Below are 26,080 nucleotides of genomic sequence, written 5' to 3'. Positions count from 1 at the left end.
ATGTACAAAAGCATTAAAACCCAAAACAGAGAAATCTGGTGTGTTAATTACTTTTGTGGCAAGTATGTAACACCAATCTGTCACTAACAGTAAGAAACTGATTTCCAATAAAGCTCATGCCTGGCCTCATGGCGCATAGGGAGGAATGGGCTGACAAGAAAGGAAGAGTAAAGTACTAGAGTTTGTATATTCCAAAATGCACAGGAAATACAAACAAAGATTGCAGAGTTGAACCTGTAACTCTAATGAAAAAAATAACACAAACATGTACATATGTGTGATAAATATTTTTTAAAGTTGGGCATGGTGGCTCACGCCTTTAATCGCACTTAGGAGACAGAGGCAGGTGGATGTCTTTGAGTTCAAGGCCAGCCTGGTCTACAGAGTGAGTTCCAGGACAGTCAGGGGTACACAGAGAAACCCTACACCAAAAGCCCAAAACAAACAAACAAACAAATAAATGTTAGGCAGTGGTGGTGTGTACCTTTAAGCCCAGTATTCAGGAGGAAGAGGCAGGAGGATCTCGGTGAGTTTGAGGCCAGCCTGGTCTACAGAATGAGTTCCAGGACAGTGGGGGGTACAACAGTGAAACCCTGTACCAAAAAGCCTAAACAAACAAATAAAATGAATGAATGCCAGGCGGTAGTTGTGCATGATTTTAATCCCAGCACTTAGGAGGCAGGAGGATCAAACTAAAGATGCTAAGCTTAATAGCCTTGGTCCACATGCTGGGACTTTAAGTATGAGCCACCACACTCAGCTCAGCAAGGTTAACCTCTAATTACAAAAATATTAATAACAAAACATAAATAAATAAGACAAAAAAAGTTTAAGTGCTCACTTTGGCAGCACATATACTAAATACAGAGATTAGCATGGTCCCTGAACAAGGGTGACATACAAACTCATGAAGTGTTCCATAGTTACAAAAAAATAAATAAATAAAAGATAATAATTACCCATACGCTCATAATTATGGGGTAGCAGAGTCGCTAATATTTATGAAACACTACTATGTGCCAAATATAAATATGGAAAATATTTTGTCTGCATTAAGTCTCACAACAGGCACGCAATATCACTTCCGTCTTATTTATTAATCTATTATTTTTTACTTTTAAAGTTTTTTTTTATGTATCTGAGTGTTTTTGGCTACACGTATGTCTCTTCACAGTATATTTGGTACCCAAAGTGGTCATAAGAGGACATCAGACCCCCTGGAACTGGGGTAGCAAAAGATTGTGAGCCATTGTGTAGGTGTTGAAAACTGAGCCTAGGGACTCTACAAAAGCAGCAAGTGCTCTTAACCATTGATACACTTCTCCAGCCCATTACCTCTTTTTACAAATACAAAAATCAGATGTTTAGCTGGGTATGGTGGAACATGTCTTCAATTCCAGCACTTGGGAGGCACAGGCAGAGGCAGATGGATATCTGTGAGTTTGAGGTCACCCTGGTCTATATTTTGAGTTCCAGGAGAGCCAGGGGGGCTACACAGTGAGACACTGTCCCAAGAAAAAAAAAGGAGATGTTTAAAAAACTACACTAACTTTGTGAGTTCACAGTCACAGGGCTAAGTAGACAGTATATTTAATCTTCAAAGTCAGGTTGGACTCCAGTGTGTGAGTTATAACTGCCACAACACATTCATAATTTTTTTTTGTTTCCATTCTGGCTTGTATCTAACACAAATGTAACTGTTAGAATTTTGGGCCATGTTTGTATATGTAATCTCAACATTCAGGAAGCAGGATGAGGAGGATTGCCACAAGTCTGAGGCCAGCCTGGTCTACACAGTGAGACCTGGCATTAAATAACAATAAAATAAATTGTCCTTCAGAAAGACTAGAATAGTTGGGAGTTCCATTTACCACCAGCAATACAGAACAGCAGCCACATCCAAACTGAGCAATATTTAAAGCAAAAATAAAACTATGACAATTTGACAGGAAAAGCAACATGTTATCACTAAAAATCATTTAAAAATAAAACATTTGTTTTTACAAATAATTTCTGTCATCTATTGTCATCCATGTTTTCATTTTGTTTACAGATTTTTGAACTGCTATATGGTCAAACCTACCAGTCTTCCACCAATCACCATTCCCCTGATATACTTAGAAAACCTACCAGTAATTCATATGTTCTTCAGTTCTTCACTTAGAACCATCTAAACCATCTAAATTTTAACAGCCAGTTAAAATTGAAACTCATCTGTAGACCACTTTCAAAAGACTATGAGAAGACAAACACTTCTACCTTATATCTTTCTAATATCTTATAAAAAGTTCAAAATGGGAAAAACCTACCAATTTTCTATGAAATATTTTTTTTAAATATTTATTTATTTATTATGTATACAATATTCTGTCTGTGTCTATGCCTGCAGGCCAGAAGAGGGCACCAGACCCCATTACAGATGGTTGTGAGCCACCATGTGGTTGCTGGGAATTGAACTCAGGACCTTTGGAAGAGCAGGCAATGCTCTTAACCTCTGAGCCATCTCTCCAGCCCCCTCTATGAAATATTTGAAGAATTCCTCTATTGACCTAAAACAGAAATAGCCATCAGATTGGATGAATAAGTAGAATGGAATTTCAGTATTTTTTGGTCTTATGTCAACGTCTTCTTAATTGAGTCAAGTTTCTACAATATATTGTTAACTATCCAAAATTTGTTAAAGGGATGTTTAGGATCCCCTGTAGCTTTTTCTGACTGAAAGAGTTTCCAGGTGTCATTCATCACATTCTTCCCATGTTCTGAATTAACTGTATTCACCTCTCTATCTTTACAACTAGAGTCAAACAAGGGGCATAGGAAAAACTAGCAAACCTGTCCAGGGTTCCTTCTTGTTGTCCACTAAAAACATTAAAATAGTAATTGGTGCATTCTCTGCTAAGAAAAGACACTTTGATTTCCATCATGTTCACTGAGAAACTGACTATATTCATTTTCTTTATGATATTTACCAAACAGCGTATATTCAAAAAGTGACTTAAGCCAGAAATATTTGGAGAGTCTAACAATTTATGTTCAAAAGTACTGCTGATGACTTGTCTGTGGTGGGATCACTGATCAGAGCCACTCTGATACCACTGGCCAGTTTTAGTCCATGACATTCTTGGTAATCTTGGTCTTCTATTCTCTGGATAGGAGTATTATATAGTTTGCTATGGTGGCATCTCCGTAGTTCCTTATTACTGCTTTTTAAAACTACCTATAAATATATAGACATGTCAACAATTTCATTATTATATTATTACATTGGTGATTCCTGTTTCTCATTTCTTTACTAAGACAGTCCCACTGTGTGGCCCTGTCTGGCCTAGAACTCACTATATAGTCCACACTGGCCTTGAACTCATAGAGATTTACCTAACTCTGCCTTCTGAGTGCTAGGATCAAAGATATGCACCACCATGTCTGGCTCACTCATCTTTTTATTGATAATTTGTCTTTATTGTTTTGACGTTTAGCCCAAGTTGTCACTGAACTTGCTCAGCAGCCAAGGTAATCTTGAACTTCTGATTCTCCTGCCTCCACCTAACAAATACTGGTAGATTATAGTGATTTACCACCAGATCCAATATTAAGACTTGTTTGAGACAAAGTTTGGCAATGATGTCATGGTGTGGCCTAGCTGAACTCATTATGCAATTGAGATTTTCTTCTAACTCACTGCAATCCTCCAGAATCAGCCTCCTAAGTGTTATGATTACAGGAATGAACTATCATGTCTAATGTTAAATTTTTCTCCTAATATTCCAGATAGTTTACCTTTTTAAAAAATATTTATTTATGATGTATAGTGTTCTGCCTGCATGTATGTCTGCAGGCCAGAAGAGGGCATCAGGTCTCACTATAGATGGTTGTGAGCCACCATGTGGTTGCTGGGAATTGAACTCAGGACCTTCAGAAGAGCAGGCAATGCTCTTAACCGCCGAGCCATCTGTCCAGCCCCTAGTTTACCTTTATTAGTTATAAAATTGGCAAATATTTTCAATCTTATAGGCTGCCTTTTCACTTTCTTAATATCTTCTCATAAACAAGTTTTGTTTTACAAATGGATCTATTCTGTTATTCATGTTTTGCTATCACAGCTATGAAAACTTGTCATATTGCAAAGCTCAAATGTCATCAGATTTAACCTACGTTTTCTAAGTATTTATGGTTTTAGATTACATATTTAGTTCACTCGTTTATCTGTAGTTAATTTCTATATATGCTGTGAAGTGGGGGTTCCAACTTTACTTTTATGTATATATAATTATTAAAGCACCACTCAGAAGAAAATATTTGTTTCTCATTCAGTGACATTGGCACCCTTGCCAAAGGTTGATTTGGTTTTATTTTGAATCACTCAGTTCATTCCATTGGCGCATATATATATATATATATATATATATATATATATATATTAGTTTCACACTATGCAAGCTATATATTAAGTTTAAAAAACTTATTTATCTGATTTTGTCTTCTTTTTATCAATATTGGTTATTCCATATATCTTAGATTTTATAATTATCTTTTCCATGTATGCAACAAAAAGGACCTTTGGAATATAAGTATTTCATTGACTCTAGATATCTTTAGGGACTACTATCATTTAACAATATCAAGTATTCTATATATCACTGTGTTAGTTTTTGTTAACTTGACACAAACTCAAGTAACCTGAAAAGAGGAAACCTTAATCAAAAAATTGCATTCATCAAATTAGTCTGTGGGAATATCAATGAGAGAAATTTATTGATTAATGATTGATATGGGATGGCCCAGCCCACTGTAGATGGTACCACCCCTGGGCAGGTGGTCCTGGGTGTTATAAGAAAACAGCTGAGCAAGCCAGTAAGTCACACACTCCTTCATGACCTCTGCATCAGTTTCTGCTCTAGGTTTTTATCTTAAATTCCGGCAATATCTCCCTTTAATAGTAAGCTATAAGATAAAAGGTGAAACAAACCATTTAATCCCCAAACTGTTTTAGCATTGTTTTATCACTGAAATAAAGAAGCAAACTCAATCACATACATATACATATAAATATGTATGTGTAAATTCTTTTATTTCTTTTAGTACTTTCTAGTTCTAATGCATCAAATTTCTTCTAGCCTTGGTTAAATTTTCTCTTATATCTTTTACTAAACTTAATGCTATTTTAAATAAAATTATTTTCCCATATTTCATTTGTAAAATGCTGATAAATACAAACAACTGATTTTGTGTTTTGAACATGAACCATGAAACTTTGTCTAATTTTGATGTTGAACCTCTTGCTCTGGTCATAATTACCAGTTCAATGTTGAGTAACAGTGCCAATTGTTTATGTGGCAAACTTTTCTTTGTCAACAATGTATATAACATCTAATTTACAGTTTTAATAAATGCCCATAAATGTTGTAGAAGTTCCCTTCTATTTCTAGTTCTCTAAAGAGAAAGGGAGCAAATATAGAGGGATGGGGGGAAAGAAATTGACGTGTCCTACTAAGAAAGAGAAAGTTGTGAGAGAAGCTGATAATGGACCTGCTTCTGCTAGGATGTCAAGTCCAAAAGACAGGAATGTGTTAGATAAGTTAAAGAGAATGCTAACCTTGAGTTCAGGACTTATGCCTCAATTCTCATAACTATTATTAAGAATAAAACAGCCGGGCAGTGGTGGCACACGCCTTTAATCCCAGCACTCGGGAGGCAGAGGCAGGCGAATCTCTGGGAGTTGGAGGCCAGCCTGGTCTACAAGAGCTAGTTCCAGGACAGACTCCAAAGCCACAGAGAAACCCTGTCTCGAAAAACCAAAAAAAGAACAAAATATTTCAGAGAAGTGGGACTCAGAAAAAAAGTCTCACCATTCTTAGGAACTTACTAGAGGATCTCTACAGAAAAATGACAATAAATCAAGAACCCTATAATGGATAAAACTCGGGAGAATAAATAAAGAAACAAGCCCCCCACCACCCTGGATATCAGTTGAGCAGCAAGCCAAAGTAAGATGTCAGATCAGGTTAGGATGGTTTCATGGAATAATCCTTCAAATGTGGAGATTCCAAATGTTTTCACATTATTCCTAAGAGTTTAGAACTTAAGGAAGTGATAAAAATGAAGGAAAAAAAATCTATTCAAAACATTATGTAAAAGCAAAAAGCAAATAAAAAGAAAACAAAACAAAATCTATGCAAAAAACATCATTAATAATACATAGTTCATATTAGTTAGTTGAAGAGGGAATAACATTTACCTAATTGTAATGATAAAATTTATTTTCTATTATAATTTAATCAATACACAAAACATATGCAATGAAATTATGTTTATAATCTTGAGCAGAGATGCTTGTAACTATGAAAATTTAGTAATCATGGAGAGACAAATCAATATTGTCTAATGTCAACTGTTAATAAAATATAAAGGCAAACTTTAGGTGGGCGTGGTAGCCCATGTCTGGAAAGCTCAACACAGAGGAGGCACAAGTAGGAAGATCATGAGCTCAGACTGGAGTACATAAGACCCTGTTTCAAAACACAAAAATAAAAAGAATCGAACTTTATTAAAGATTAGAAAAGTAACCCCAAAAATGAAAACATAGTAACTACATTTTTGGAGAATGGAAGTGGGATGGTATCAGTGACCATCATCTTTATTTGTGACAGCAAAAAAAAAAAAAAAAGTAGACAGAGTTTTGGTTGTTTGTTTTGATTTCGTTTTGGTTTTTTGTTTTTTAAGATAGGATCTTATTATGTATCCCCAGTTAGCCTGGAATTCACAGAGATCCACCTGCCTCTGCTTCTTCTGTACTGGGTGGAATTAAAAGCACATACCACCATACCTAGCAATAGATTACTATGTTTTTTTTTTGTTTGCTTTTCTTAGTGCACTGGTGTTTTGCCTGCATGTATGTCTGTGTGAAGGTGCCAGATCCACTGGAACTGGAACTAAAGGCAAGCTGCCATGTAGGAGCTGAAAATGAACCCGGGTCCTCTGGAAGAGTAGTCAGTGCTCTTAACCATTGAGCCATCTCTCCAGCCTCTGACTACCATGCTTGAAAGAGAATATTAATCCATACAAACATCTGAATGAAATACTAAATGACTTTTATGGCAGAGAGGACTTACATATCCATGGTAAATGTTTGCCTAGTATTTATGGGACTCTGGGTTCAATCCTTAGCAAAACTGAAAAAGTTTCTGTAGCAACAGAGAATTATCTATAAAAATCTCTAAATTTCTTCACTTTTGGTCTTTGCTTTAGAACACACCAGAGAAAGGAAAACTAGCAGTACAACACAATTTAGGAAATATGGACCAAGATTATGTGTCTGACTTCAGCTTCCTAGACTTTCAGAATACAAAAACTACTAAAGAAATTCTATTTTTTTAAGAATTGTTAGTAGGTAAGAGTAGAAATATAGTACTATTAGTGCCTTACTAATGAGAAAAATTAAATGAAACAGAACAATCAATTTCATGACTAGGAGTCCATAAATAATAACATCTCTGTCATACTTACTCTGAGCTTTTTTGGGCTTGTATGGATTGGAAGCAAGTGTAGAGTACCCAACCAGTCTATTTAAAAAAATAGAAATGAAATGTAATACACAAAAGGATTTATTTTTTTTTCTTGAGACAAAATATCTGGATATCATTACAGAGTACATTATAATATTCAATATACATATACAATGTATAATAACTGACTCAGTATAACAAGCATTTCTATCTTTAACTATTAATCATTTTGTTTGTTTTTTTAAGACAAAGAGGAATAGCCTAGGCTGTCCTGGAGCTCGATCTATAGACTAGGCTGTTCTTGAACTCACAGAGATCCACCTGCCTCTATGTCCTGAGAGCTAGGATTAGATTAAAGGCATGAGACACCATCACCATGTGTACCATTAATCATTTTTGAGTTGGAAATTTCATAGCAATTTAGTAGACTCTAACTTAAAGCTCAAAGGCTTTTATGAACATACAAGGCTAAATGAGATTCCAAAGGTTATAGAATATGCCATAATAAATCAATTTCTGTGAGAAGGATCACATACACAATTAACATAAATCACAGCCAAACATCTTCTCATGAAACAATTACTAACAAATACGAGAACCAGGAAAGTGATTAACCTCATTTATTATTTGAGGACAATACGCAAATTAAATTGTGAAAAAAACCAAAAGCATTTCAAAAAAATTATAAAGTTCCAGATACTGAATTCTAGTGTTTCTGAAAGACAGTGAATTCATGGAAAATATTCATTATTAGCACACTTATCTTCTACACACCATGATCAAAGGTTTATTATCTTTTGCCTAGATTACTGGCAATATCTCCCTAACTGGTTTCACTGGTGCCATTAATTTTACCCTTCTCACTCCAATCCTGTCCAGTCCACTAGCAATATAATACCTAGAGTAATTCTATTAAGATATAAAGCCACCATGTAATGGCTTCCCCAACACAGAGGCAAAGTAAAGGCCTTTAAAGAACTAGTTCCCATAACATTTTGGTCCTCTTTAAGGATAACCAAACCAGAAGACGTTCAAGAGACAAAAAAGGCTAGTGAAATAGAGCATTGTAATATAAGTATAAAAATTGAGACTGAGGCAAATTGGAATCCATTGTCATCATCTTCCCCTCTATACTACATTGTCATCATCTTCCCCTCTATACTACATTGTCATCATCTTCCCCTCTATACTACATTGTCATCATCTTCCCCTCTATACTACATTGTCATCATCTTCCCCACTATACTACATTGTCATCATCTTCCCCTCTATACTACATTGTCATCATCTTCCCCTCTATACTACATTGTCATCATCTTCCCCTCTATACTACATTGTCATCATCTTCCCCTATATATATATACTACATTGTCATCAGCTTCCCCTCTATACTACATTGTCATCATCTTCCCCTCTATACTACATTGTCATCATCTTCCCCTCTATACTACATTGTCATCATCTTCCCCTCTATACTACATTGTCATCATCTTCCCCTCTATATATACTACATTGTCATCATCTTCACCTCTATACTACATTATCATCATCTTCCCCTCTATACTACATTGTCATCATCTTCCCCTCTATACTACATTGTCATCATCTTCCCCTCTATATATACTACATTGTCATCATCTTCCCCTCTATACTACATTGTCATCATCTTCCTCTCTATACTACATTGTCATCATCTTCCCCTCTATATATACTACATTGTCATCATCTTCCCCTCTATACTACATTGTCATCATCTTCCCCTCTATACTACATTGTCATCATCTTCCCCTCTATATATACTACATTGTCATCATCTTCCCCTCTATATATACTACATTGTCATCATCTTCCCCTCTATACTACAATGTCATCATCTTCCCCTCTATACTACATTGTCATCATCTTCCCAACTATATATACTACATTGTCATCATCTTCCCCTCTATACTACATTGTCATCATCTTCCCCTCTATACTACATTGTCATCATCTTCCCCTCTATACTACATTGTCATCATCTTCCCCTCTATACTACATTGTCATCATCTTCCCCTCTATACTACATTGTCATCATCTTCCCCTCTATACGACATTGTCATCATCTTCCCCTCTATACTACATTGTCATCATCTTCCCCTCTATACTACATTGTCATCATCTTCCCCTCTATATATACTACCTTGTCATCATCTTCCCCTCTATACTACATTTCCATCATCTTACCCTCTATACTACATTGTCATCATCTTCCCCTCTATACTACATTGTCATCATCTTCCCCTCTATATATACTACATTGTCATCATCTTCCCCTCTATATATACTACATTGTCATCATCTTCCCCTCTATACTACATTGTCATCATCTTCCCCTCTATACTACATTGTCATCATCTTCCCCTCTATACTACATTGTCATCATCTTCCCCTCTATACTACATTGTCATCATCTTCCCCTCTATATATACTACATTGTCATCATCCCCTCTATATATACTACATTGTCATCATCTTCCCCTCTATACTACATTGTCATCATCTTCCCCTCTATACTACATTGTCATCATCTTCCCCTCTATACTACATTGTCATCATCTTCCCCTCTATACTACATTGTCATCATCTTCCCCTCTATACTACATTGTCATCATCTTCCCCTCTATACTACATTGTCATCATCTTCCCCTCTATACTACATTGTCATCATCTTCCCCTCTATACTACATTGTCATCATCTTCCCCTCTATATATACGACATTGTCATCATCTTCCCCTCTATATATACTACATTGTCATCAACTTCCCCTCTATACTACATTGTCATCATCTTCCCCTCTATACTACATTGTCATCATCTTCCCCTCTATACTACATTGTCATCATCTTCCCCTCTATATATACTACATTGTCATCATCTTCCCCTCTATACTACATTGTCATCATCTTCCCCTCTATACTACATTGTCATCATCTTCCCCTCTATACTACATTGTCATCATCTTCCCCTCTATACTACATTGTCATCATCTTCCCCTCTATACTACATTGTCATCATCTTCCCCTCTATACTACATTGTCATCATCTTCCCCTCTATATATACTACATTGTCATCATCTTCCCCTCTATATATACTACATTGTCATCATCTTCCCCTCTATACTACATTGTCATCATCTTCCCCTCTATACTACATTGTCATCATCTTCCCCTCTATACTACATTGTCATCATCTTCCCCTCTATACTACATTGTCATCATCTTCCCCTCTATACTACATTGTCATCATCTTCCCCTCTATACTACATTGTCATCATCTTCCCCTCTATACCACATTGTCATCATCTTCCCCTCTATACTACATTGTCATCATCTTCCCCTCTATATATACTACATTGTCATCATCTTCCCCTCTATACTACATTGTCATCATCTTCCCCTCTATACTACATTGTCATCATCTTCCCCTCTATACTACATTGTCATCATCTTCCCCTCTATACTACATTGTCATCATCTTCCCCTCTATACTACATTGTCATCATCTTCCCCTCTATACTACATTGTCATCATCTTCCCCTCTATACTACATTGTCATCATCTTCCCCTCTATACTACATTGTCATCATCTTCCCCTCTATACTACATTGTCAAATTCTTCCCCTCTATACTACATTGTCATCATCTTCCCCTCTATACTACATTGTCATCATCTTCCCCTCTATACTACATTGTCATCATCTTCCCCTCTATACTACATTGTCATCATCTTCCCCTTTATACCAAATTGTCATCATCTTCCCCTCTATACTACATTGTCATCATCTTCCCCTCTATATATACTACATTGTCATCATCTTCCCCTCTATATATACTACATTGTCATCATCTTCCCCTCTATACTACATTGTCATCATCTTCCCCTCTATACTACATTGTCATCATCTTCCCCTCTATACTACATTGTCATCATCTTCCCCTCTATACTACATTGTCATCATCTTCCCCTCTATACTACATTGTCATCATCTTCCCCTCTATATATACTACATTGTCATCATCTTCCCCTCTATATATACTACATTGTCATCATCTTCCCCTCTATATATACTACATTGTCATCATCTTCCCCTCTATATATACTACATTGTCATCATCTTCCCCTCTATACTACATTGTCATCATCTTCCCCTCTATACTACATTGTCATCATCTTCCCCTCTATACTACATTGTCATCATCTTCCCCTCTATACTACATTGTCGTCATCTTCCCCTCTATACTACATTGTCATCATCTTCCCCTCTATACTACATTGTCATCATCTTCCCCTCTATACTACATTGTCATCATCTTCCCCTCTATACTACATTGTCATCATCTTCCCCTCTATACTACATTGTCATCATCTTCCCCTCTATACTACATTGTCATCATCTTCCCCTCTATACTACAGTCACACCAGCTTCCTCAATGTTCTCTGAAAATGCCACATTCACCATATGGTGCTTGCACTTGCTCTTTGCTCTGTCAGGGATGATCTTCCCCCAAGAAACACTCAAGACTTGCTCCCTTACATACTTCTAATCTTGACTTGATAACCCTTCCCACTGGAAACTTCCCTGACCAACCTATTAAAAATGAAAAGAGATTTTTCTCCAACTGTATCTTCTCTGTGTATAAACACACACACAAATGTGTATGTACACAAACACTTATACATAAAATACCTTTGTATTTTTGTCTTCTATGAAACAGGAAAAAATAAGTCCTACAAAGCCTTGATCAATCATTTGGTACATGGCTTGTGTACGAACATCTGAAATATAAATAAAAATATTCTACTTAGCAGATTTTATTTAGAGATAATAGTAAGGACTAATTATTAGTTACCTTATCAACACTCATATTCTACAGGCAAAATAGAGATGTATTGTATTGATATATAAATGTCAGAGCATATTTTGCCAAGTTAGAGAAATATTATGAAAAGTTTGCTATTAAATAGTAACTCTAGGATGTTTAGCCTGAGTGGCCCTACTACAAAATGTAGCACAGAAAAAAATTAGCTATCCCTAAAACTTCATAATTTTCTCTAGACTACAAGATAGGCTTTGGAAGTGACAAAAGAATTTCTTAGAAGTAATGCTCTCTAAGTTTCCCTTTTGATGACCATGCTATGTAATGGAGGAAAAATGATATTCATTTGAGGAAAATAAACAAGCACTGCGACCTTATAACACTTACCAACATGGGAAGGCCAAACGGTTATGTGAGGGTGAGAATGATACCAGCCAACAACTCTCATGGGACGACCTGTAAGTTCAGCCAACCTGTATGTTTGTCAAGGTATTTTCAAAATAAGAAAAATCCTGATGCTTATAATAAAGGCTCAAAATACATAATTAAGGGTGAAAAAAGATTGATGCACAGAATTTCCAATGTTAGTCACTTAAAGTCATTTTTTAAATATAATTCATATTTCTATTATTGTCTTATTCCAATTGTGCAAATGTTTGTTCACTCAAATCTTTACATTCTCTGCAAAAAAGCTTGTTTAAATCTTTAAAATTCATTTATATTTTCAATTGGAGAATCTTCGTCTACTCCTACTTCCAGTAAAAAATATATAAGAAATCAATGTGTGTGTACATTTATGTCCACTGGCTCACAACTTTCCTAATGCTATGGTGATACTTTAATATAGTTCCTCATGTTGTGGTGACCCCCTAACTATAAAATATTTTTTGTTGCTACTTCATAACTAATTTCTTTTCTATAATGAATCATAACGTTAATATTTCTGGAAATAGAGGTTCACCAAAGCAGTCATGACCCACAAGTTGAGAACCATATATATACTGATATGTGTACATTATAGGAGAGAACAGACATGCTAGGCAACTGCTCTGACTTTAAGCCATAATAATTTTTTTTAATTTATGTCTATAGTAAGTTGTCAAATATTAAAAAGAGCAAAGTAAAGTGGTTGTAGGCCAAAGTTCACAGTTCAGTTTCCCATGTCCTGTAAAATGATGCTTAGTTTTCCTAAAAACTACCTATATTAAAACACAACCAAATGATTGCCATTTTGAGGAAAATGAAATAGGATCACAACATAAATTTGATTTGCATGTCCTTGATGGCTGGATGTTAAATACTTTAAAAAGATTTATTTTTTTTATTTTATCTGTGTGTTTTACTTGCATGTATTATGTGTACCGTGTGCATGCCAGGTGCCCAGACGTTTCTTCTTTTGAGAACATGAATCACGAAGAATCGAGTGCTACTTTTTCCTAGTTTCAACTCTGTTATAGTTTCTTCTTTTTGTAAAGATAAGTGAATAAAAAAGTAATTGAGGGATTAAGGAGGTTAAGAGCACTGGTTGCTCTTCCAGAAGATCTGGGTTCAATTCCCAGCACCCACATAGCTGCTCACAACTATTTTTAACTCCAGTGCCAGGGAGTTTGATACTCTCTTCTGGTCTCCAAGGCATTGCATACACATAGAGAGTAGACAAACATGCAGGCAAAACACCCATATAATTGATAATGAAAGTTAAAAAAAAACAACTTAAGTGAAGCATTACTGCTTCAGAACGATCATTCTAACTATATTAAGATGTATAGAGTTTTGGACTGGGAAACTGTCTGAGTGGCTAGGTTAAACTAGCTGTTTTTTTTGTGAGTTAATTGGAATAAAGTCATTTAATTTTAAAAAGAATGCACTGTCTACTAGGTTCATTGTGCATATATTGATTGGCAGCGTTTTCTGGTGTTTAATTTTTACAATTCTGTATACATTCCAGATATTTACTGCCTGTCTGAAGTATAGTCAGCAAAGATTTTTCTCCCATTCTATGTAAGGGCTGGAGAAATGGTTTCATGGTTTAGAGCACTGGCTGCTTTCCTAGAGAATCCAGGTTCAATTCCAAGCATCCATATGGCAGTTCATAACCATCTGTAAGTTCAGTTCCAGGAGATCCGACACCTTTTTCTAGTTTCATGGGCACCAGGCACACACACACATATATAAGCAGGCAAAATACCCCACACATAAAATTAAACACACACACACACACACACAATACATTTTATACAACTAAGTCTGAGGAACAGTACACTAAAGTCAGGCCAGGTGGACTACCCAGAACCTAAGTGGATCATTAAGTCTGGTGGCTTTCAGGGAGAGAACATCTTCAAAGAGACAGAACCCTAAATATATCCAGTGGGTCCCACCTGAGTACTCCACAAAGCACAGAGGAACACAAGTATGTGAGGAAAGGACCTGAGGCCCAAGAAAAAGTAACTGCCCCTTACAAGGGTGATGGTAAGTAACTACTTGGCCCTGAGAAGCAGGATGGGACCAGCAGTTGTTTTCCCCTATAATACCCTGCCAAGGTAGAAAGACATCTTTTAGGAGGCAGGGGGCAGAGTGCTTAGAAGGGTCCTATCTTAGGAATAAGGAAAACTTCCTATACTCAGAGTTGCTATGCTCTACACAGTTAAACCTGAAAAGGCTCAGATGCTCTCCAAGTTGCTCAACAGCATCCTAGAACCCAGTGCTCATGTGTCTGTATAGCAAGACAGAACATGTCTCAAACAATAAAAAAAAACTAAAGTTGAAAGAAATAAAAGTATTTTAGTTTTAAAACAGAGTTTCACTACATACCACAGGCTGGTTTCTACCTTTAAGTATTGGGATTACAGGCATGTGCCATTATACCCTAGCTGACAAATTATTTTCCTGGGCAGATTAGCAATACTGAAACACAGAAGAATCATTTAGATGAAGCATGACATTTGGGAACCTGTCATGTCACTAAAGCCCCAGTTTCACACAGAGATGGAACCTTGTAGTAGCTCTATAAGCTGACAGACAGCTTTCTTCATAAAGTAATTAACAGCATTTCTAGTCAGGATATTCTCTATAGAGATTATCACACTGTTTGGGATTTAATAGATGTATGTATATGTGCATACTCTAGAAAATGTTAGCCAAGTTTACAAAGCTTTAGTTGGTAAAAAAAAATGTATCTGATAAAGAAGTATCTCAACTACTGGATCAACTGAATTATTGAATAAATTTCTTCAATAAATAACCATGCAAAGATTGAAAGATAGGGAAGATGAAATCAAGTAGGCCATGTTAGGAGAATCTGTTGATAATTCTTCCATACTAATAAAGGGTTTTGATTGGCAGTTAGGGCTTGCACTTTCTGGTGGCAAAGTTGCTACATTAGGAGCTGGAGAGATGGCTTAATGGTTAAGAATCTATACCACAATTGCAGAAGATATGGATTTAGTTCCTGGCATCCACATCAGGCAATTCACAACTGCCTATAACTCCAGCTTCAAGCGATGCAATGTCTTCTTCTGAACTTTTCAGGCACCTGCATTCACATATGGCTTATATACCCACACATAAGATAATAAAATACATATTTTAAGATCGCTGAATTACAAATGAAATCATGTGAGCAACATTTTCTTGTGTGTATCCAAGGGACTCTTAGGGAGTGTACTTCACACAAAAAAAACCAAATATCATGATGTTAAAATGAAGCAAACTATATTTTTTGACATATGTAAAGACACTTTAGACTCTAACAAATTCCTTAGAAGTGGCAAATAAGATGGACCTGAAGTTTAAATAGCAAGAAATGATGAATACCAATGCTATGAGATTTCAGTGCTCCAACTGATATAGAAGAGTGACTACTGTGTATTCAGAAACCCTATAATGTTTGACTGCTACACCAGGAAAGCAGCAGTGATGATATTGCCAAGTTAAAAATCTATCAATGAGGCTGGGCAGAGGTGGCACACGCCTATAATCCCAGCACACAGGAGGCAGAGGTAGGCAGATCTCTGTGAGTTCGAGGCCAGTCTGTTCTAGTACCAGGACAGGCTCCAAAACTACAGAAACCCTGTCTCAAAAAAACCAAAAGAAAAAAAAAATCTATCAATGTGAGCAAAGTGGTGGTGGCACATGCCTTTAATCCCAGCACTCAGGAGGCAGAGGCAGGCGGATCTCTGTGAGTTTGAGGCCAGCCTGGTCTACAGAGCTAGTTCCAGGACAGCCAGTGCTGTTACACAGAGACACCCTGTCTCAAAAAAAACAAGAAAAACAAAACAAAATAAAATTTATCAATGTCCTAAAACAAGGAGATTTTATGGTGAAAAGAAAATGTATAAAAAGATGAAAAAAGGTATAGGAGGGATTGAAGAGATGTTTCAGTGGTTAAGAGACCTGGCTGCTTTTCCAGAGAACTCAGGTTCATAAACTCCAGTTCCAGGGGATCTGTCACCCTCTTCTGGCCTCCTTAGGTACCAGGCACACATGTGGAACATTTACAGCTTAAAGTAAAAACAAATACAACTTTTTAAAAAGCTATAGTGGCAAAATTTTTCATAACTAATTTATCTAATTTCTTAAATACTTAAGAAATTTGTGCAAAAGTTCTACTATTAGCTAAAGATTAGTTCAAAAGTAATGTAAATGCACAAAGCATAAATATACCTGAATATGAAATTACATATGACTAATAAAGGAATATATTTTTATATGTAATCAATCCAAGATCTTTGAAAAACCTATTTTTTTTTTGGTTTTTCGAGACAGGGTTTCTCTGTAGCTTTGGAGCCTCTCCTGGAACTAGCTCTGTAGACCAGGCTGGGTGGTGGTGGTGCATGCCTTTAATCCCAGCACTCAGGAGGCAGAGGCAGGTGGATCTCTGTGAAAAACCTATTTTAAGAGATTGTATATAAACTAGAATATTCTATCTTACTTATATTTCAAAGTATTATAAAATACAAAATTTAATAGAGAAAAACTTGATGAGATATCAACAAAATACTCTAAATGCATATAAAACCTTTAAATCCTAAAATATAGACAAAGCAAAAAGAAAGTAACATTAACAGTATTGCTTTTTCATTTCCTGTCTGACTGGGAGACTATACTCCAAGTAATAAAATATTGTTGGGCTAGCTGGTGTTGTCTTACATTTTTAGTCCCAGCCCTTGGGAGGCAAAGGTAGGTAGATTTCTGAGTTCGAAGACAGTCTTTTCTACAGAATGAGTTCCAAAGACAGCCAGAGAACTCTGTCTCAAAAAACCAAAATAAATAAATTAATTAAATTTAAATTAAATAATTAAATTTAAAAAAGAAAGAAAAAAAGATACTTTTACAAAGTGTATATTTTGTTATTGACTTCCAATGAACTGTTAACACATAAATACGCTAAATTCAATATTAACAATTTATTATAAAATCAACCTATAAGACAGGAGGTGGTGATGCAGGCCTTTAATCCCAACACTTAGGAGGCAGAGGAAGGCTGATCTCTGTGAGTTCAAGGCCAGCCTGGTCTACAAAGTGAGTTCCAGAACAGCCAGAGCTATTACACAAAGATACCTTGTTTCAAAAAAAAAAAAACAACAACAACAACAAAAAAAAACAAAATAAAAGTGGACCTACAGAAAACAAACCAAAAAAAGGAAAATTTAAATGTAAGTAGTATACATGCGGGCTGGAGAGATGGCTCAGATGTTAGGAACACTGCCTGTTCTTCCGAAGGTCCTGAGTTCAATTCCTAGCAACCACATGGTGGTTCACGACCATCTGTAATGAGATCTGGTGGAGAATACAGTATATATGATAAATAAATAAATCTTTTAAAAAAAGGTAGTATACATGCATAACATAAACTTTGAAAAGTATACAAAGAAGCTAGATGTTATGGTAGCCATCTGCAATCCCAGCACTCAGGAAGTGGAAGCCAGACCAGACTAGGCTACAGAATAAGACCTTCTCTTAAAAATAAAAATTATAAAAAATATTTTAAAATTCATTTTCTCCAGTCTTATGTACAGATAGAACCAGGAAAAGATTTAACTTAATCCAGTTGAACAATAAACCATTAGAGGCACTAATATAAAGTTAACTTGCCACAAATAAAGTATGGAATTCAGACTACAGGAAACAAATCATTCTTTGGTTATCTTTTTTTTTTTTTTTTTGGTTTTTCGAGACAGGGTTTCTCTGTAGCTATGGAGCCTGTCCTGGAACTAGCTCTGTAGACCAGGCTGGTCTCGAACTCAGAGATCCTCCTGCCTCTGCCTCCCGAGTGCTGGGATTAAAGGCATGCGCCACCATCGCCCGGCTCTTTGGTTATCTTTAACATGGAATAACGTGTTCAGTTCTCTTCATTACATTTTTCTGGGGGAACGTTTCACAAACTAATCTTTTCAGGGATAGGAACCAAGATAATGAAGAACCTAGAAATTAGAAAAATTGGAAGAGCAGGAAGGAATGGAGTCAATGCATAGAAAGTATGATGGGAAGCAAAAGAAACTGCCTATAGAGTTCACAGTTACGGTGTTTTACCCTGGGTCTTGTGGATATTTGTAAGCATGACTGTTCAAAATTTATTTCTTCCAATAAAAGAAACAGAAAGAAATGAAATTCTGATTAACCTGGGATGAGGAGATAGCTCAGTTTACAAGGTACTTGCATTTTAAGTACAAGGCCTTGAATTTCATCCCCAGAACTCAGAACCCAGTCGGTAAGCAAGTAACAGGCCTGGATAGATGGCTCAGTGTTTAAGATTGTTCTTGCAGAAAATCCAGGTTGAGTTCCCAGCACCTACTTGGTGACTCACAGCCATTTATCTCTAACTCCAGTTCAGGGAATCTAATGCCCTTTGACCTCTGCAGGCACCAGGCACACACATAGTGCACATATATACATGCAATTAAAACATTCATATACATAAAAACTTAATTAAAAAAGAAAAAAATTGACAAACTATGCTGGCAAGGTTATAGGGGAAAAGGAACTATTCGTGGGAGTATAAACTGATACCATGGTAATGGAAATCAGCATGAAGGCTCCTCAAACACATAACTCAAATATAACTACCATAGGACCCAGCTATACCACTCCCAGGTATATATTTCAAAAACCCCATAGCCCTGAGATATTTCCAGATTCATGATCATTGCTGTTCCATTCACATCAAGGAAATGAAAGCAGCCTAGATGCCATCAACTAATGAATGAATAACTAAATTGTGGTGGAGTTAGAAAATATATTGAGCGAAGTAGCCAAGATCCAGAAAGACACGTTATAAGGCATAAGTTTTTTTTTCATATGTGGATCGTAGCTTTTAATTTTTATATATGTATATTTTTGTAGGAATAAATGTGTGTAGATATGAGGAAACCAGAAAGAGGACCATGAGGGGCAGGAATAGGGCTTTCAGGAAGCACAATGTGGAGGGTGATAGAACACATGTATAAGCAGAAAGAAAATACTGAGGACAGATTTAAGTAGGGGTGGGGGCAGGGCGATGGTGGAGCAGAGGGAATGGAGGTAGGGTCAACTGAATGTAAGCATGTAGGAAAATATCATATGGAAACTTCCTACTTGGCAAAGTAAAAATTGTTAAAGGTAAAAAGTGTTTAAAAGAAACAGTACCCAAATATAGACACACACACGAGAGAGAGACAGAGAGAGAGAAAGGGGGTAAGAATGACTAACCAAATAATTATATCTAAAGAGTCAATATAAAAACCAGGGAACACTCACCAAGGAGAAAACTTATGAAGCCACCTAAAGTAAGATGACTATCGTCATCGCATCTGTGTGGCCCAGAAGCCCCACAAAACACAAAGCATCTAATATATTAGTAAGGATATTTCTGCCTCTGTTGAGGCTGCAGACAGCTGCTCTGGAGAAATTTCTACACGGTCCTTTCTCTTGTCAGAACGTCGCAAGATAATGACAGAATGGATGTGAACAATTCTGATGGTATCCATCTAAAGAAAAATCCAAAGAAAAAGTTATTTCTCTCTCTGGTCAATTATACTTCTCTCTCCAATTTCCTGTAATTATAGGATTACATTTTACTAAAGTAGCAGTACAGAATTTCAGTTTTGAAAACTGATGCTTTTGTTATTAATGATGCAATGTTATATATGTGTGTGTATATAAATATACATATAGTATTTCTGAGTCAGAGTTTCACATAGTTCAGCTTGGCCTCCAACATGCTTTGTGGCTGGGGCTGAACTTGAACTCCTGATATTCCTGCCTGTATCAATGCATGATATTCCCAATCGAGATATATATTTCAGAATATTCAGATCAAGGATATACTTCTTGAATAATCATCTAAGATGTACAAAATGTATTATCATATGAAGGTATATAAAAGTGTTCAAATGCTAATAATATGGTTGAGGAAAAAGTATTATACACGAAATCACACTAAAGTAATGGAGAAAAATCAATGTGAGGAAATCAGAAGAGTAACTTACATTAGAAAAAATTATTCATAGAGAAGGTAGGCAAATGTATGTATTTTTTGATTGCTGTGTGTGGACATATAGAATTCCTGCAACTGCCAAGTGGGTATATGAGCTACAGAAGAGGTAAAGTGTGAGTAAAATGTTTGGGAAATAGATTGATTAAGTGATGTAGTTGCAGAGCTCAAGGTGGGCTGGAAGATAGGAAGTCTAAGAAAATACAGAATAAAAGCATGTAAAAAGTTTCTAATATCATGTAGTAGATTTCAAGATGAATTGGAAAGAAATTAAACATGGCCATATTCTTCTGGTAGTACATAAGCTTAGGCTCAAACAGAGACAACAAAATTTTCACGAGGTAACAAAAAGTATGGAGACTGGGGCCAGAAGTCTGGGCCTAAATCAAGAGGGGTGTCCACATTTAGAACAGTCTAGAGTTAAAGGTAGAAAATAGACAAAGAAGACATAAGGAGCAGTGAAATGTTTCAAGTTTGATTAGGGGTGGGGTGGTTGGCTTTCAATGACAGAAGTGGAAAGACAAAAATAAACTCTGAGAGAAATTTTTTTTTATATAAGCTATGCTCACCCTACTGTACAATATAAAATCCATTAGGCACAGCTCTTAAAACGTAAAGTCTGATTTTAAATGAGCCATAAATATGATACCAACTATAATTAAAACACTTAATACAAAAAAGGAGGGTGAAGAATGTGAAGTATTTCAACATTTCTTAAATATTGATAAATTTAAAAATTAGAACTAAATAAAATATACCTGTATAGTAACATTATTTTCATCCTTTTGCTGTTCTTATTTATTAAAGAAAATGTGAATATAGCATTTTGGTATGAATAACTATCCTGAATAGACAAGTATCAAAACAAGGTATCAATTGCATAACAAATACTGACTATTCTTTTAATAAATAAAATTTTATTGAAGGAATAACATATTCTTTGTGTTGTAGCTGTTTGACAAGGTCTCACTCTATAGCTCAAGATGGCCTGCAACTTACTATGTAGCTTAGGTTAGCCTGAAACTTGCAATGATCCTTTGCCTCACCTCTTCAGTGCTAAGATTACAGGTGTGAGCCACCTGGCTTTGTAACTTGTTGAAAACACAACAAAGATAGCTCAAAAGCTTATATCTCAGAAGTCTGTTATGCTTTTGCTTTATTCAGTTACTTAGAGTTCCCATAAATCATGTGTTCCTATTTTATGGGTCAGTGGCTTTTCACACACTCTCCCTTCTGTGTAAATACTTTCATATTAAGTTCCTGACCATACGATAAATATCTAATCATTTTCCCTTTACATGTATTCTTTCATAATAGATATGCACTTATTTCTGCTAGAACACACATGGTACTCTTCACACTTTTGTCCTGTACCAGAATACAAGCTTCTCAAAAGCAGGGGCCATATTTCATTCATGATTTTCTTACCAGCAACTAGTACAATGTGTGGTGGGCATAGAACAGACAAAAAATAAAATTAGGAGCAAAGACAGATGCATCCCCTCTCAAAGAATAATGAGACATATGACTGAATTTTCAATAGGATTTATGAAAACCCAAAGATTACATCTTAGAGAACTAAAATAAAATACATGCAAACCAAGAATTCTAGAATCAAAGAATGTATCCTTTAAATTGCAAACAAAATAAAGATGTTTTCAGATGCCTAATGGAGGGAATTTATTATTAGGACAGAAACATTACAGTTCTTCAGGCAGGTAATTCCAAAAAACGAAGAAATGATTGAGTGCCATAAAAATATTTGTATAAACATAAAATACAGAATGTACAAAAATAGCCATGTTAAATAAAGCTTAACATACATATAGAATTAAAATGTATGACAATAATCCAAAAGGCAGATGGATATGAATTAAAATAAAAAATGTTTTAAAGTTTTAGTACAAATACTTCCCAACTTATGATTATTTAATAAAGGATTTTTCAACTTTACATTGATGGGAATATAGTATACATTCAGCAGAAATTGTACTTTATGTTTAAATCTTCTCCTGGACTGTTGATAAACATGTAACATAATAGACTTTTGCAAAGCTGAGCTGCAACTTTCAGTAAGCCATACAATCATGAAGATAAACAATGGATACTGCAGTGTGCTAGGATGCTTCGTACTTTAGGTGTATTGTACACTTGGGGTCTATGATATTTTCAACTTACAGTGAATTTGTTAAGATATAACAAAGTTGTATTATTGAAGACATGGAAAAAGACAAGAAAAGAGAAAAAGAGTGATTCAAAATAAAAAGGTAGATTAAACAGAAAGCAAAAGAATGGCAACTGTAACTCATATATTAGTAACTACTAAAAATAGCAAACTCCAAATAAAATGATCATCAGACTAGATTTTTATATGCTGCTAATAAGAGCTATAAATATTGGTATACAGACATCCTAAAACCAAGAAAAAACTTTACAAGAGTAATCACTAAAGAAATACATAGAATCAATAAGTAGGTTTTCTCTTTTTTTTTTTAAAAATGACGGTGACTTAAGTATAGTATTTGTAGTCCAATGTGACTTTTCTTAAAGAGTTATTTATTTATGTACTTTATGTATATGGGTTTTTTTTTCCTCCATGCACATTTGTGCACCAGAAGATGGCATCAGATCCCACAGGTGATGTGAGCCACCATGTGGATGACAGGAATTGAAATCAGGACCTCTGGAAGAGCAGCTAGTGATCTTAACCATGGAGCCATCCCTCCAGTCTGTGACATTTTTTAAATAAGAGAAGTGTTTTGGTTAATCTGGGTTGTCAACATGGCTGGACTGACAGACGTCTAGAGTAGAATTAGGGAAGCTCACTTCTGGTGTGTCTGTTCTAGAACCATTGTCAGAGAGGACGGATTTCCAGGAGAGTAACAGGGGAAGGTCTCTCCCTGGGTGTGGATTTTCAATGCAGTAGTCTGGGAGCCCAGGCAGAATTAAAGAAGAGAAAGCCTGCCAGGGCAGCCTAGCTCCATCCTTCCTGAGCTAGAGCATGTAGTACCGTCACCATCACTCATGGCCACAAGACTCCAGAGCCTCCAGCCATCTAATGGAGATGCACAGCAGCTACAGTCCAGGGAGCTTCCAGGCCTGGATTGCAGCTACATCATTTGTTCTCCTTGAGCCGAGGCTTCCAGCTTGTCAGTTTAGCTGATACTGAATTATCCCACTGTCTGGCATGCAGAAGGCCAATGTTGGACCACCAGTCCCCAGTTGAGTAACAAATCCTATAAATTGCCCTTCATAACAAATATCATAGAAAGGGAAAGAAATAGATCCCAATTCTATTGCTCTGTTCCTCTAGAAAACTTTAACACAGGAAGAAAGGTGGTTTAAGTGGTTATGGTGAAGGAGTTTGTATATAAAGATAATAAGTAGATGCTTGGCCTAATAGCTTGGAGAAAGCATAAGAAACTATTTTTATTGTAGTTTACAGAATCATTGGGCTCTGATATATTGAAGGAAAACCTAGCTATCTGCAACTGTGCGCATTTCAGTTCCAGTGTATGTAAATTTGGAGTCACTCCTATTGGAGATAGATTAGAAAAGGGGGGAAACTGGGGTTTGGAATAGAAAAAGGAGTCAAGGGAAAAATAAGATAAATAGTTTTTGCAATGCAACCTTAGCTGAAACAAAAGAGGGAAGGGGAACAGAGTAGATTCCAGGTATTAAGGAGTGGGTTTGATAAACAATAATCTATGCTTTGCAGTTTAAACAAAGGGGACCCAAAGGTTTTACTATCTCTCAAGCTTTCACGTTACTAGGAACCTCTAAGGCTCATATCGGGTAAGATGTAACAGGACTGAAATCTAGGAACCTCTAAGGTTCATAGGGGGTGAGGTGCAACAGGACTGAAATCCACTGACAATTTAGATGGAGGAATGGATACACAGGGAAAAGCCTCTCAATGTGTGGACATTATGTGCCACAGTGAAAGTTACTGGCATATCTCTGACAATTCAGAGAACAGAGAATGTAAAACACAAAACAAGAAAATGGAAAGCAATAGAACCAAAGTCAAGTATATTATTTCAGTCAAAAAAGTTCCATCCAGGTACCTCTCATGCAGTAACCAATTGGGCTCCTGGAGCTCCAACAAAATTCTACTTATAAGAACTTTGATAGGTTCACTTACGATGTTGGTTCCTTCAGCCAGAATTTTCCACCCGGGAGCATAAATATCTCAAATAAAAGTCATAATGGGAGGCGGGGAGGAGGCGGAATTTTTTTTCAATAAAAAAAAGAAAAAAGAAAAAAAAATAAAAGTCATGCTATGATATAACGTTAAAATGAACCTTTAGGATTGTGGTGGAACTCAGATTGTATTGTTGAGAGAGTTCTGTACTGTTCATGTTAAGATACAATGTGTACACACGATTACAAAGTTGTTGCAGTTTTTCACCAAGTATCAGTTTAGAGATTATAATATGATGTAAGTAAACAAATATTGTCTTACCTTATGTCATCATTCAACTGGAGTAGGAAAGAGCAGAAAACATTACTGGCACATTGTTATTTAGTTATAGAGATGCAATTTTACATGAAAATTAGGTAATATGTTCACACCACAACAACATGAAGGACTAGAGAATTCAATCTTCAGCACTTTACAACTACACTGTATTTCTTCAACTACTTTCACAACTCTGTAGCATTTAACCACAACAGAGACTTTGGAGTCCACGAAACCATTTGACCTGAGTACTTTGCCATACTTTAGAATGCTTTAGTGATAGCTCTGCTTCCCATAAGGAAATCTGGTGGTGGAACGAGAGGGTACTGTAATTGTGGGCTGCTTGTTTCCTAATATATCTTCATTATACCAGAATGTTTTTCTGGCCCGATTTGCTGCTTTGTTCACTGGTGTGATAACCCCCACCCCCGTGGGCTCATGCAGACCGCTGAGGGTTTGCAGGAACATAAGCACGGGTCAGAGAAAAAGGACCCCACAACAGCATTAGAAAACGCAAAGGACCTAAATTGCGTTCCTGTGGCCTCCCAGCCGCTTCAGAGACCACTGGGTACTGATCAGCAGGATTTCAGCCAGGTTGGCCGACCTACTCACCTCCCCTATACATAGACCCATCACCTCCTCCTTTTCAGTGCTCAGAGCATGGTTGAGACAAACTAGGAAAGCATCAGACTCAAGATGAACCGCTTGCACAGCTTGCACCACCTGCACCGCCATCTTTGTCGGTTCCACTCACATCCGCCTAGGGCTTACAGCAGCCTGGCCAACCG

General features: G+C 36.3%; 1 protein-coding gene and 1 pseudogene across 2 annotated transcripts in view; one reads left to right on the top strand and one right to left on the bottom strand.

The window, feature by feature from the left end:
• The window catches only part of Brcc3 (BRCA1/BRCA2-containing complex subunit 3), a 32,813-nt gene extending 6,786 nt beyond the window's left edge, over positions 1-26,027 (bottom strand). Inside the window, exons 1-6 of one of the 2 annotated variants that reach the window (XM_041637015.1) lie at positions 25,905-25,971; positions 25,296-25,312; positions 20,205-20,324; positions 12,748-12,835; positions 12,231-12,319; positions 7,504-7,559 (exon numbers count right to left, since the gene is read on the bottom strand). In XM_041637015.1, coding sequence (XP_041492949.1) covers positions 7,504-7,559; positions 12,231-12,319; positions 12,748-12,835; positions 20,205-20,324 — 353 coding nt within the window. In that variant the 5' untranslated portion in view covers positions 25,296-25,312; positions 25,905-25,971. Of the gene's footprint in view, positions 1-7,503; positions 7,560-12,230; positions 12,320-12,747; positions 12,836-20,204; positions 20,325-25,295; positions 25,313-25,904 lie in introns of both variants that reach the window. The other variant, XM_041637014.1, reaches the window with a different exon arrangement.
• On the top strand, positions 834-927 carry LOC121437294 (annotated as a pseudogene).
• Positions 26,028-26,080: the final 53 nt, after the last annotated feature.

The sequence above is a fragment of the Microtus oregoni genome, unplaced genomic scaffold (assembly GCF_018167655.1).
Source record: "Microtus oregoni isolate MIOR12 unplaced genomic scaffold, Mior012 000050F_ref0000143, whole genome shotgun sequence".
NCBI lineage: Eukaryota > Metazoa > Chordata > Mammalia > Rodentia > Cricetidae > Microtus > Microtus oregoni.
This window is presented reverse-complemented; position numbering and strand designations above follow the sequence as displayed.